Source organism: Nomascus leucogenys, chromosome 4 (genome assembly GCF_006542625.1).
Source record: "Nomascus leucogenys isolate Asia chromosome 4, Asia_NLE_v1, whole genome shotgun sequence".
NCBI classification, from domain to species: domain Eukaryota; kingdom Metazoa; phylum Chordata; class Mammalia; order Primates; family Hylobatidae; genus Nomascus; species Nomascus leucogenys.
This window is the reverse complement of record NC_044384.1, coordinates 108,898,861-108,912,488: the sequence shown is the minus strand read 5'-3', so window position 1 is coordinate 108,912,488 and position 13,628 is coordinate 108,898,861. Positions and strand designations below refer to the sequence as shown.

The following is a 13,628-nucleotide window of genomic DNA, read 5'->3' as shown; positions in this document are numbered from 1 at the left end:
TAGGGTTTCCTCAATGATATTTAGATTTTATAACATCCTCTTACAGCTAAAATTTATTATTGATACTCCTAAAGAAAAAAATATTTTTACTGCAACTGGAAACTCCTTTGTCCCCCCCAGTTCCCATTTTTCTATGGAAACAGTTGTTTTTATATGTGATTTTCGATAATGCAGTGTTTCTTAAAATTCTATCACTGTTCTTGTAGAGCAGTCTGTATTTGTTAAGTATATATAGTACAGTATCTGATTTTTTTTTTAAGTTGCTTTAAGTATTCCATGTGCAGGAGTATGAACACTAAGTCAAGTTAAGGGGCTTTCATATTTAGGTATTGTGCAGGTAGACCTTTGATTTTGGTCCCTTTTGTTCCCAGAGACTGTATCTTATAAAGTCCAAGAGACAGTGCTGTAGAGTGAAATCCTGAATTCCTGCTTTCACTCCCTAACTATGTGTGTATACTTGTACAAAGAATTGAAGCCTGATTCTTAATTCAGCAATGTTTATTTTATTAAACACCAATTAATCTTTATGTAATCACCTTTTAACATTTTTTAATATTTTGTCTTTTATTTTAAATTTTTATTTTTTTCTTGGCCAGGCACAGTGGCTCATGCTTGTAATCCCAGCACTTTGGGAGGCCAAGGCAGGAGGATTGCTTGAGCATAGGAGTTAGAAACCTACTAGCCTGGGCAACATAGTGAGACACTATCCGTAAAAAAAAAAAATTTCCTTTGCTTTTTCTTTAGAGACAGGGTATCACTGTGTTGCTCATGCTGGAGCAATGTGACTATTCACAGGCATGATCATAGTGTGGTGTAGCCTCAAACTCCTGGTCTCAAATGATCCTCCTATCTCAGCTTTCTGATATGTAATCACTTTTGGTGACTGTATAGTTTACCCTCATATGAAAATACCTTGTATTAGTTAGGCTAAATGATAAGATTGGTTCTAACATAAAGGTTAAATAACAGTACTTAAAACAATATAAAAGTTTTGCTTTTCTGTCACACAGCACTCAGAGTCAGCAGATCAGGACTGTCCATGTGAGGGATCCAGGCTCTTTTTGTGTCGATACCGTGTTACTCTTGACATGGGGTGGGTGCATGCAGCTCTTAACAGAAAGATTCAAGTTTGATAGATACAGAAGAATTGATGGAATCAGAAGAATCATCATTTTGCAACCCCCAGGGTAATAACTGGTTCAGAAAGTAGTCATCAGTGGCCAAACCATAGGTGAAAAGTTGTGCTGTGTGCAATGTATCCAACAGATTATTAATTTAAAATGGAGGAAAATTCCTTTACAACTAAGATGTGGCTAATATCTCAGTTATAAAGGTACTTTAACAGGTCGGGCTGACATGCTTTCTAATGGGGTGCAAAAACAAAAAGATGGAGATGGAGACTGTTTTAAAGAGGCCAACAAATGAAAACCAAATGGGTATATAATGCTTGAATGAGATTCCTGGATTTTAAAAAATAGATGTATATTTGTCAGTAAACTAGAAGGAACTCAAATGCTAATCAGTTGAGGATTGGTTGAGTAAAATTTGATACAGCCAAACAACAGAATTCCGTTCAGCCATTAAAAAGAATGAAAAGGGGAAAAAACATGTAAAGGGCATTGTAGGGGTAGTTGGGTAAATTTGAATGTGGACTATTAGGAGGAGTTTTTTCCCACAGTAACAGATTCTTCAAAGCCAACTAAGTGTCCAACAATTCACTTTGATTCTGGACACTATCTACCTAGAGTTAGTATCATATTCCACAAGTTAAGAGAAATCAGTTCCACAAGACTGCTCCCACTGCAGGCATGCCAATCGCAAGTCCTGAGTCACTCTTTTTTTTTTTTTTTTTTTTTTTTTTTTTTTTGAGTTTCCTTCTTGTCATCCAGGCTGGAGTGCAATGGCGCGATCTCGGCTCACTGCAAACTCCGCCTCCCAGGTTCAAGTGATTTCTTGTGCCTCGGCCTCCCAAGTAGCTGGGATTACAGGCACCCGCCACCACACCCGGCTACTTTTTGTATTTTTTATTAGATACAGGGTTTCACCATGTTGGCCAAGCTGGTCCTAAACTCCTGACCTCAGGTAATCCACCCACCTTGGCCTCCGTGAGCCACTGCACCTGGCCTCTGAGTCACTCTTACTTCTGACCAACCAGCTGTAAATTAGGGGTTTCTACAACGCCCTGCTCAGCTTCAGTAATTTGCTAGAGCAGCTCACAGAACTTAGGAAGCCAGTTGGCTTACTATTACTGGTTTATTATAAAGGATATAACTCAGGAACAACCAAACGGAAGAGATGCCTAGGGCAAGGTATTGTAGGTGCAGAGGGTGGGGAGATGCATGGGCCTTCTGGACATGCCACCTCCCTCATTGTGTTCACCAGTCTGGAAGCTCTCTCTAAGCCCTGCCATTTAGGGGGTTTTGTGGCTAAAAACATATGTATGAATGATCAATTATTTCATCATGTATGATTGCATATGTGTGATCAATTATTAACTGAATCTCCAGCTCCTCTTCTCTGTCTGAAGGTTGGAAAGTGAGGCTGAAAGTTCTAGACCTCTAACCAAGGCATGGTTTTTCTGGCAACCAGCCCCTATCCTGAAGCTATCTGGGGGTCTGCCAAGAGTCTCTTCTTTGGATGCGAATGCTAAGGGATTTGAGTGTTCTCTTTCAAGAATCTGAGAGAAATATCAAAAAGTAAGCTGGGTATGGTGGCTCATACCTGTAATCCCAGCACTTTGGGAGGCCGAGGCAGGCGGATCACTTGAGGTCAGGAGTTCCAGACAAGCCTGGCCAACATGGTGAAACCCTGACCACTAAAAAGAAGTACAAAAATTAGCCGGGCATGGTGGCGAGCACCTGTAATCACAGCTACTCAGGAGGCTAAGGCAGGAGAATTGCTTGAACCTGGGAGGTAGAGGTTGCAGTGAGCTGAGATCACGCCACTGCACTCCTGCCTGGGCAATAGAGCAAGACTCTTATATCAAAAAAAAAAAAAGAAGACCCCATCAAAAAGTGGGTGAGGGTCATGAACAGACACTTCTCAAAAGAAGACATTTATGTAGCCAAAAAACACATGAAAACATGCTCATCATCACTGGCCATCAGAGAAATGCAAATCAAAACCACAATGAGATACCATCTCACACCAGTTAGAATGGCGATCGTTAAAAAGTCAGGAAACAACAGGTGCTGGAGAGGATGTGGAGAAATAGGAACACTTTTACACTGTTGCTGGGACTGTAAACTAGTTCAACCATTGTGGAAGTCAGTGTGGTGATTCCTCAGGGATCTAGAACTAGAAATACCATTTGACCCAGGCATCCCATTAGTGGGTGTATACCCAAAGGACTATAAATCATGCTGCTATAAAGACACATGCACACGTATGTTTATTGCGGCACTATTCACAATAGCAAAGACTTGGAACCAACCCAAATGTCCAACAACGACAGACTGGATTAAGAAAATGTGGCACATATACACCATGGAATACTATGCAGCCATAAAAAATGATGAGTTCATGTCCTTTGTAGGGACATGGATGAAACTGGAAATCATCATTCTCAGTAAACTGCCGCAAGGACAAAAAACCAAACACCGCATGTTCTCACTCATAGGTGGGAATTGAACAATGAGAACACATGGCCACAGGAAGGGGAACGTCACACTCTGGGGACTGTTGTGGGGTGGGGGGAGGGGAGAGGGACAGCATTAGGAGATATACCTAATGCTAAATGACGAGTTAATGGGTACAGCACACCAACATGGCACATGGATACATATGTAACAAACCTGCACATTGTGCACATGTACCCTAAAACTTAAAGTATAATAATAATAAAATAAAATAAAGAAGAAGAAAGATCAAATAGAACAAAAGATGCTCCTATCAGTCCTATCACTTAGAAAATTACAAGTTTTAGGAGCACTGTGCTAGAAACTGGGGACAGAGGTCAAATGGAACTGGGGACAGAGGTCAAATGTTAATGTTTCATCTTATGCCACAACTATGGAGTAGATGATAATCACTATTAAATTTATTCGGTGTAGTGGTTTTGGATTTAAGTAGCAGAATATTTTTATTCTTTAGGAATATAAGGGGAAGTATTAATAATTAGGGGTGAAGTGTCACAGTGTCTTTAACTTTCAGTTTGTTCCAGAAGATTGTGTGTATAGAGAGGGATAAATATGGCAAAACGTCTTTGTAGATTTGAAAATTTCGAAACAAAAGTTCAAGGAGGGGAATTGCACATTTATTCTTTCAGACCACCTTCAGGATCATTTTGTCAAGTTCCCTCAGAAATCTCACTGGTATTTTTGAAGGTTGCAATTAAATTATAGGTTACTCTAGGGAATATTGGGCACATTTGCAATTTTGAGTCTTGTCCAAGAACAAGGTATCTCTCCCTTTATTCATGTTGGCATTATGCCTCTCAAAGTTGGAGTTTTGTTTTTATAGATCCTATACTCTTATGGTTATGTAGTTAGAATGTTTCTTGTTGCTTTTGAAAATGTGATTTTTACTGTATTTTTTTTCTACTCGTTCTTGTTTGTCATAATATAAATATCAACAACTTCAGTATCTGTTGGTATTTCAGTTGGTTCTTTTGGGCTTTCTAGATGTATAGCTGATGTTTCAAATGATAATAAATATGCTCTTTTTTACTTGTAAATCTCTCATATTGTCCTCTTGTCTACTTACATTGACTAGAATTTCCTTTTTTTTTTTTTTCGAGACGGAGTTTCGCTCGTTTCCCAGGCTGGAGTGCAAAATGGTGCAATCTTTCGGCTCACCGCAACCTCTGCCGCCCGCGTTCAAGCGATTCTCCTGCCTCAGCCTCCCGAGTAGCTGGGATCACAGGAGTGAGCCACCACACCCGCTAATTTTGTATTTTTAGTAGAGACGGGGTTTCTCCATGTTGGTCAGGCTGGTCTCGAACTCCCGACCTCAGGTGATCCGCCCCCCTCAGCCTCCCAAAGTGCTGGGATTATAGGCATGAGCCACTATGCCCAGCCTATATTGACTAGAATTTCTGAAACAGCATTAAACAGTAGTGATGCTAACAACTACTTTTGACTTGTTTCCTGCTTCAGTGGAATTAATGCTATAGGAGTGTTTCACCATTAAACATAATGCTGATTGTTGATTTGAAAGATATCTGAGAATATGTGTGTTATATAAAGGAATGAATGTTGAATTTCTTTTTTCTAATTTATATTTTTCTTTTTTAAAATTTATTTTGTTGTGTCTGTAGTAGATATGAATGTTGAATTTCACCATGCACTTTTGGTTTCTATCATGGGAATTTTTTTTTTTCTATCATGGGATTTTTATAGGATTTTTCCTTCACTTCAATAAACTGTATTAGTAGATTTCCTAATATTGAATAGTGTCTCTTTTAAAATGAGATTGGCATATGGGGTTTTAAATTTGTTTTATATCATCTCTCCCAGGCTTTGGTTTCGATTTTATTTTGTTTCAAAAAAATTAAGCTTTTCATCTTTTGCTGTGCTCTATAACAGTTGATATGGTGTTACACTTTAATGTTACTTGAAGATTAGAAGTAATTCATCTATATCTAAAGAATTAATGGCAGCACTCTTTTGGATAGTTAGCAGCATTTAGTGTCTTTATTGGGCCTGTTTTTTATTCTGTATACTATCTTATAATTCTTTTTTCTAAATTTTGGTATTCTTCCTTTTATCTTCCTAAGTGATTAATTTATCTTTAGTTTTATTCATTAATGAATATATGACTATATGCAGTGATTGGGATAAATAAGTGGTATTTAACACTTTTTGCATTGTCAGACCTGGCATCTCTAACATCTGGCCTCATTTCCTGACGTCCTGGCTCTTTGGTTCTCTGATCTGCACTAATATCCTCGTCATAACTACATGAGCCAGTAAATACGTTCTCTTTTGAGTTTTTGCTTGCACTATCTGCAGGAAGCCTTTAGCTGGGTGTTTATGGACATGTCATGGAAAAAGCTTCATGTGGCTAAATAATTAAGTTGTTTCGGCCTTATATTTTATGTTTTTTGGCTATTTGTTTTATATCTTTTACTAGGTTGCTACCTCTCCTACCAAAGAAGCTTGAAAGATGTAAAATATTGTTAGTTCTGCCGGTGAATACCTGTTTAAGTATGCTTAAACCCTTGGCTAGGCACGGTGGCCTGTAATCCCGCACTTTGGGAGGCTGAGGCGGGCAAATCAGAAGGTTAGGAGTTCGAGACAAGCCTGGCCAACATGGTGAAACCCTGTCTCTACTAAAAATACAAAAAATTAGCTGGGCGTAGTGGTAGGCGCCTGTAATCCCAGCTACTCGGGAGGCTGAGGCAGGAGAATTGCTTGAACCCAGGAGGCGGAGATTGCAGTGAGCCAAGATCATGCCATTGCACTCCAGCCTGGGTGACAGAGTGAGACTCTGTCTCAAAAAAAAAAAAAAAAAAAAGAAGTATGCCTAAACCCTTATTTCCTCTCTGTCTGCTTCAGAAAAGTCTACCAGTTGATTCTCACTATGAAGTATGAGGATATGTATTTTCTTTCACCAGTCTAAATCCTTCTTGTTGGTTTTTATTGATTCTCCACTGCCTTCCTCCAGTTGAAATTATTTTTACCCTGGGCAACATAGTGAGACCCTGTCTCAACAAAAAATACAAAAATTAGCCAAGCATGGTGGCATGACCCTATGTTCCCATCTGTTCAGGAGGCTGAGGCAGGAGGATTGCTTGAGCCCAGGATGCTAAGGATGCAGTGAGCAGAGGTTGTGCCATTGCACTACAACCTGGGGGACAGAGTGAGACCCTGTCTCTTAAAAAATAAAATAACATAAATTATTTTTATATCACAGGCATGAGAAAAGTTCATGATATGTTAGTAAGTAAAGCAAGGTGCAGTACAGTGTGCATAATCTACCATTTTTTAAAGGAAGAAAAATAAGAATATATCAATATTTGCTTGTGTATGAAAAGAAACTGGAAAAATACACAGAAAATTAATGAAAGTGAGTACCTGTTGATGGGATTGGGAAACAAGGCTTCTCATCCTGTACCTTTTTCCACTGATTTTTGAGTCATGAGAACATTACCTATTCAAAAGAAAGAACATTTTCAGATGGTACATAAAAAAAATTTTGCCATTACATAACTTTGTTTCCTAATACTGATAACATTTAAAACCATAATTAACACTGTTTGCATTGTCATACCTGGCAGCTCTAACATCTGGCCTTGTTTCCTTTTATTTTAAAACCATAATTATAGTGATTTAGGTTTAATTTTGTAATGTAATAGATTCAGTGCCCAATGCCAGTCTTCCTACTAGTTCTCATTCATTAGTTTTTTGACTTAAATCTCAGGGATATGTATTCAAATAGATATTTCAGGATAAAATGTAATTGTATTTCCTTTGCTAGGTATAGAATTCTTGTTTCACAGCCTATTCCTTAAAAATGGTAGACTGTGCTCAGTTGTCTCCAGTTTGTAATATAAGGTGTCTGAAGCTGGTCTTCTTTCTTTTTTCTTTGTGAGCGATGTGATTCTACTGCCTGGATACTAGGAGGCTTTTTTTCCATTTATATCTCTCTAAAACTAAATAGCTTTATTAATTGATATCTTGATGTTTCTCCACTGACATATTTTTTCCTGGTATTTAGTGAATAATTTTGATCTGTATATTTGGGTGTTCTTCCTTTATGAAAGTATTTTGTAAATCTGTCTTTGAATAATTTTGTTTTGAGTATTGTTATTATTATTAAATATTTATTGAGCACCTAACTCTGTACCAGGCACTACGTAAGTCTCTGGGGATATAGTGGTAAGTAAAGCAGTCGTGGTCCCTATCTCTCTGCGGTCACACACATCAGTCAGACCTAGGTTATATATAAATGCCCTTAGTTCATACTAATGATAGCTCATCATATTGTGTAGCAGCTGCATTTCCATGTGTCATTCCTAGCCAAGATGTGAGCTTCTTGAAACTCAGGCACTACGTTCTTCTTGAAACTCAGGCACAACAGTTTTTTAAAAAAAAACCACTCTAGTTAGCTGTCCCTGTGCGAATATTGGATAGGAATGTAATCACATTTTAACTGTTTTCAAGTGTATTGTGCTACTGGAGGGTACACAATTTCCAATCATCTGTTAAGGAGAAACTAAAAACATTTGAAACTTTGAACAGCTTTCATTTTGAGGCATTACAAGTTTTTGAAAAAAAAAAACAAACAAAAAAACACCCTAATGTTGAAGTTACTATGGCCCTAAGAAAAGCCCTATGTTTTGATTATTTCGATTATGTCTTCTATCCTGAAAAGTAGCCATCTTACAGGGATTGCAAAGATCTAAGTCTGTTCTGGTATGCAAAGCTGGATGATTTTGAACTTGACACCAGCTAAGCCATTTCCCAGAGATTTATGAGGACTGATCAAAATACATTATACTGGTAAAATGTTTCCATGTAAATACAGTGATAGTTATTATTACTGATATTATAGGTATTTTTTTAAATTCTGAAATGACTTTAGATACATTGCTCCCTGCTTGAAAGTCTTGAGTCCTCCTTTTTGCTTACTTTCCATCTTTTTCTTCATTCCCTTAGGTTTTAAAAACAGCTACAAAGTTTTGAAATTGCTTTATAGTTTGGCTCTTTTAAAACTATAGGCTAAGAACGTTGACACAGGAAGGTCTTCCATCCTGCTTTACCCATTAACGATGTCTATAATGCAGTATCATTGTTTCCTCCTCACAGGAACTGACTGATATGGCCAGGAATACAATACAATCTTAGTGATACAAAGTCATTTTGCGTCTGTTCTGAACATGATTTATGCTTGGTCCACAGTTAATTTTTATTTATTCTGTAAGTCCTTTTGAATAAATAAAAATGTTTATAATGGAAAAGACCTTGTAGAATAAAGGGAAAAGGAACTCAAGAGAGTAATTAATTGCTAATCAGAACTACGTTTCTTATTTTATTGATATGCTTTCAACAGGTCCATAAAGTCACAACTATTTTTATAGTAATAGATTATGATTTGCCTTTTGTGCTCTCATTCTCTTGTGAATATACGGTCAGGTTTTCCAGAGATTATATATTAATATGTGATGATATCACTGCCCTGACAGCTAATGGAACGTGTGCTTGTGTATTCTTGTGTTTTAAACATTTCTGAGTTTTAACATTTAATATGGTATATAGCAATAGATATGAACCACATAAACAGAAGCTCAGTAATGAGTTTAAAAGAGCCCTGAGACCAAAGTTTGAGAACCATTTTTCTCTGGCATAGTTAAATTGAAGTTGCAGACTTTTCCTTGCAGTCTCGTGTTTGTTGTAGGGAACCATAACCTCTTCTCTTTCTGCTCTCTCAGGGAATAGAATGGGAAGTATTAAGAGTCTTGCTCTGTCACCTAGGCTAGAGTGCAGTGGCACAATCAAAGCTCACTGCATGATCATAGCTCATTGCAGCCTTGAAATCCTGGGCTCAAGTGAACCTCCTACGTCAGCCTCCCCAATAACTACAGGCATTTGCCACCATCCCCAGCTAATTTTTAAACTTCTTTGTAGAGACAGGGGTCCTTCTGTGTTGCCCAGGCTGGTCTCAAAACTCCTGACCTCAGGCAACCCTCCCTGCCTCAGCCTCCCAAAGTGCTGGGATTATAGGTGTAAGCCACCATGCCCAGCTTAAAATGTGAATTTTAAGTGTGATTGGTGCAATTCAGGAAGGTGGCTCTTAACAGTTCTTGCTTAAAGGAAGAAAGCTGAAAATAAAGAGACAGAGATGTTTCTTTTTAACAGTACTGGCCAGAATTATTGTCTTTTGATGTACTCTCATCACTGGAAGGGCCCAAGCATAAATCAAACAACTATTGAGAGTATTTTTAAAGAAGATTTATAGGTCAGATAGGGAACTATACTATGAGGAATCTAATAATACAAAGTTCCTTTAAAGCACACTTAAAATCCTATAATTTTGGGGCTGGAACCAATTTGGCTGCATGTAAATTTTGACAATAACAAATAAAATGGTGTTCTTGTTCATAGGTATCACCCAGTTAAATGCTTTCCCATTACATCTTTTAAAAAATTAAAATGAATTACAAAAATAGACTTTCTAATTTGTTAGCCCTGTTTCTTTCTTCCATTTAAATGTGATATATTTAACTTGCTTACTATTTTTTTCCTATGTATTTTGTTTCAGTTGGTCGCATTATGTTTCAGCTCTTCTCAGACATATGTCCAAAAACATGCAAAAACTTCCTTTGCTTGTGCTCAGGTAAGTGAATTATTATTTCCAATGAGAAGCTGTGGCTTACAGTTTCACCTTGCTGAACAGAATAGATATTTTCCTGGAAGAATAATGGACTTGTGAAATTAGTTTTGTGAATTAAAAAAAAGAAGAGTTACTTATACTGACTTTTACATGAAATCAGGGAAGCATTTCTTAAGGGGAAGAGATTGGAAAGGAATGATCTCAAAAATGAAAAAGAGAGTAAGAATCTATGTTATGTAATGGAATCTTCTCTATACATTTTAATTTATAAAATAATAGCACACATTCAAAACTGATTTGGTAGAATTTTATGAATTTCACTACTTTGAAAAAATTTAGTATTTCAAATTTTACAATAAATTTTAAATAAATAGAAAAAATGGGGAGGGAAACATCTATAATGTTACTTTAAAATTAGAACACACTGGACGGGTGCAGTGGCTCAAGCCTGTAATCCCAGCACTTTGGGAGGCCAAGGCAGATGGATCACATGAGGTCAGGAGTTCAAGACCAGCCTCGCCAACATGGTGAAACCCCGTCTCTACTAAAAATACAAAAATTAGCCGGGCGTGGTGGCAGGCGCCTGTAATCCTAGCTACTCTGGAGGCTGAGGCAAGAGAGTCACTTGATCCCAGGAGGTGGAGCTTGCAGTGAGCCAAGATCGCGCCATTGCACTCCAGCCTAGGGTACAAGAGCCAGACTTTGTCTCAAAAAAAAAAAAAAAAATTAGAACACACTGAAATTTTAAATTCTTACTTGGATACACATACTCAATTTTTGCACTAACTCCTTGATTTTGTTATTTATTTATTTATTTATTTACTTATTTATTTATTTTGAGATGGGGTCTGACTCTGTCTCAAAAACAGGCTGGAGTGTGGTAGCGTGATCTCAGCTCACTGCAACCTCCACCTCCCAGATTCAAGTGATTCTCCTGCCTCAGCCTCCTGAGTAGCTGGGACTATAGGCCTGTGCCACCACACCCAGCTAATTTTTGTGTTTTTTTTTTTTAGAGGCAGGATTTCACCCTTTTGGCCAAGCTGGTTTCAAACTCCTGACCTCAAGTGATCTGCCTACCTTGGCCTCCCAAAATATTGAGATTACAGGCGCGAGCCGTTGTGCCTGACTAGAGTGATAAGTGTGTCTAATATTATGTCCTATAGCATGTAGAGTCTGTACCACACAATTTTACATTTACATGCTGCTTTGTATTATTTATTTTGGTTTGCGTGCATGTGTGTATGTTAAATTTTCATGTCATCTATTTCTTATATCTCTTCCAGTGCCTAACACACAGGAAAAATTTGACACAGGATTAATTGGTTTGTTCTTTCCATGGAAGGATGTATGTATAATTAAACTTCATTTCTTTTTTTTTTTTCCAGGAGAGAAAGGCCTTGGGAAAACAACTGGGAAGAAGTTATGTTATAAAGGTTCTACGTTCCATCGTGTGGTTAAAAACTTTATGATTCAGGGTGGGGACTTCAGTGAAGGTAGAGCTAAAAGTTGTGTTCCTAGTAACTCCATCTATCAGTTTTTAAAGTATTTCATTATTACCTTTAGTTCTAAATATTGTGTCAGTTACAGTATGATATAAAATGTGGTCAATGAATACTTGTTGGATGAGTGAATATTATAGATCCAGAATGTATGAAAAAGCAAAGTACCACGTAAGACATTTTATTTTGTTTTTATGCAGTTTATTTTATTAATACTATAGTTACTTAGTGAATTCCTTTACAATGAATACCAAAGTACTGTCTGATTGCTTTTGTTCTAGAATGTTTTTGGTGTTATATTACTGTTTGAAATAAGTAGGTTGTGAAGATGACTTTTTTGATGGTATTTATTGTAATGGGATTTGACATATATTTTAACGATGAAGTTAATTGAGGACTCAGAATTTTGATTATTGCAGCAGTTATAACATTCCAAGGTTTCCTTCAGCAAATTGAAGCTATCAAAAATGATTTATGTGTTAGTATATTTTTAATGTTCATTACGGCTTAATGTAGCTCATTATTTCCAGGTAATGGAAAAGGTGGAGAATCAATTTATGGTGGATATTTTAAAGGTAAGGCTTAATATTTTACGGTCTTTTGTTTCAGTTCTGATATTAAAGCAAGTTTGATCATATACTTTTAATGAGAAGAGGTTTACTTATAGTTCACTTTTTGCATGAAACTAATGCTGCATGAAAATACTTTATTTGCATGAATTTGGGGATAAATTATATTGTAATATATAATTTTTAATTGACAAGATTAATTAAGGCTAACTTTATGGTTAAACATGACTTTCAGCATGGAGGTTAGGCAACTATATACATGAAAACTCCTATCTTCCTGCCTAAAACTGTCAACATATTCTTTTGTTTATAGAGAATGTGGTCTTTTGCAAAATGAAAAGGTAAGAGAACGAAGCTCAGTAACACAAACTCCAATTCTGTTCCCTTGCACCCTTCCTAATAAATTTATGGACAGTCTGGGTCAGGTTGTGGCTGGATTTCTATATTGCTTGAAGACTTGGAAAATTCTGTGTATTATTTCATACATGCCTCTGTATCTTTTTTCATTTCCCAATGGGTTATTAATTTCACATCAGAGAAAAGAGTCTAGTTGTGGGGTTTTTTTTCCCCTAAACCAAGCAATTTCTTTGAATAAAAGTTGAAATTTCCTTTTTCAAAGGTTTGTATGTTTTCTTTTGTATATTAGAACTATGACTGTGTTGATTCTTATAATAGTAGTATCTGCATAAATCTAACTATTGCACTTGCCCCAAAAAGCCTTAGAAAAGTCAGTTGCAGAGATTTGTAATGAAATCTAATATTACTAGGTTTTAACGCTATAATAGCTTCAGTGTTATAATAGTCTTTTATATTTCCTTTGGGGGAAAATGGATTACTACTCTTTTTCAGAAGCCTGTTCCCAAGGTAATCACTTTTTAAAGTTCTCTATGTTTCTGTTTGTTCTGAAGAAGATTTGTTTGTATGAATGTTAAAAGGACATTTAAATTAGTTTTCAAGGATATTCCTGCTGGAATTAAAATAACTCTAAGTGATCTTTATCACAGATTTTTTTTTTCCTTTGAACTAGTAGGAAACAGCTATTTAGCTGGTTCTATTATGTAGCAATTTAAAACTAATGCTGTAGGCCACTTTGTGGTTGTTCCCTGTGGCAGATACTTTTGTACCTTAAAATTGTATTTTGCTATTTAAATTTTTGTTTCACAGGGCTTTCTTCCTTAGATAATTTTGTGATACAATTGAGTATACACATACTTAATTTAGATATGTTCCTGTAACTTACTATAACATAACTTTTTTGTCTTACAGTCTAGCTTCAATTCAGTTG

At 36.7% G+C, this 13,628-nt stretch overlaps 1 protein-coding gene and 1 long non-coding RNA gene across 9 annotated transcripts in view; one reads left to right on the top strand and one right to left on the bottom strand.

Moving 5' to 3' along the window:
- The window catches only part of NKTR (natural killer cell triggering receptor), a 46,777-nt gene that overhangs the window by 5,474 nt on the left and 27,675 nt on the right, over window positions 1–13,628 (top strand). For 3 of the 8 annotated variants that reach the window (XM_030812034.1, XM_030812033.1, XM_003256911.4), the window contains exons 3-5: window positions 10,204–10,278; window positions 11,661–11,768; window positions 12,305–12,349. In XM_030812034.1, coding sequence (XP_030667894.1) covers window positions 10,204–10,278; window positions 11,661–11,768; window positions 12,305–12,349 — 228 coding nt within the window. Of the gene's footprint in view, window positions 1–10,203; window positions 10,279–11,660; window positions 11,769–11,806; window positions 12,685–13,628 lie in introns of those variants that run through there. The other 5 variants (XM_030812041.1, XM_030812039.1, XM_030812036.1 and 2 more) reach the window with 3 other exon arrangements.
- Window positions 6,807–13,628, bottom strand: part of LOC105738011 — a 40,118-nt gene continuing 33,296 nt past the window's right edge. The window contains exon 3 of the long non-coding RNA XR_001113734.2: window positions 6,807–7,092. This is a non-coding gene — a long non-coding RNA (uncharacterized LOC105738011). The remainder of the gene's footprint in view (window positions 7,093–13,628) is intronic.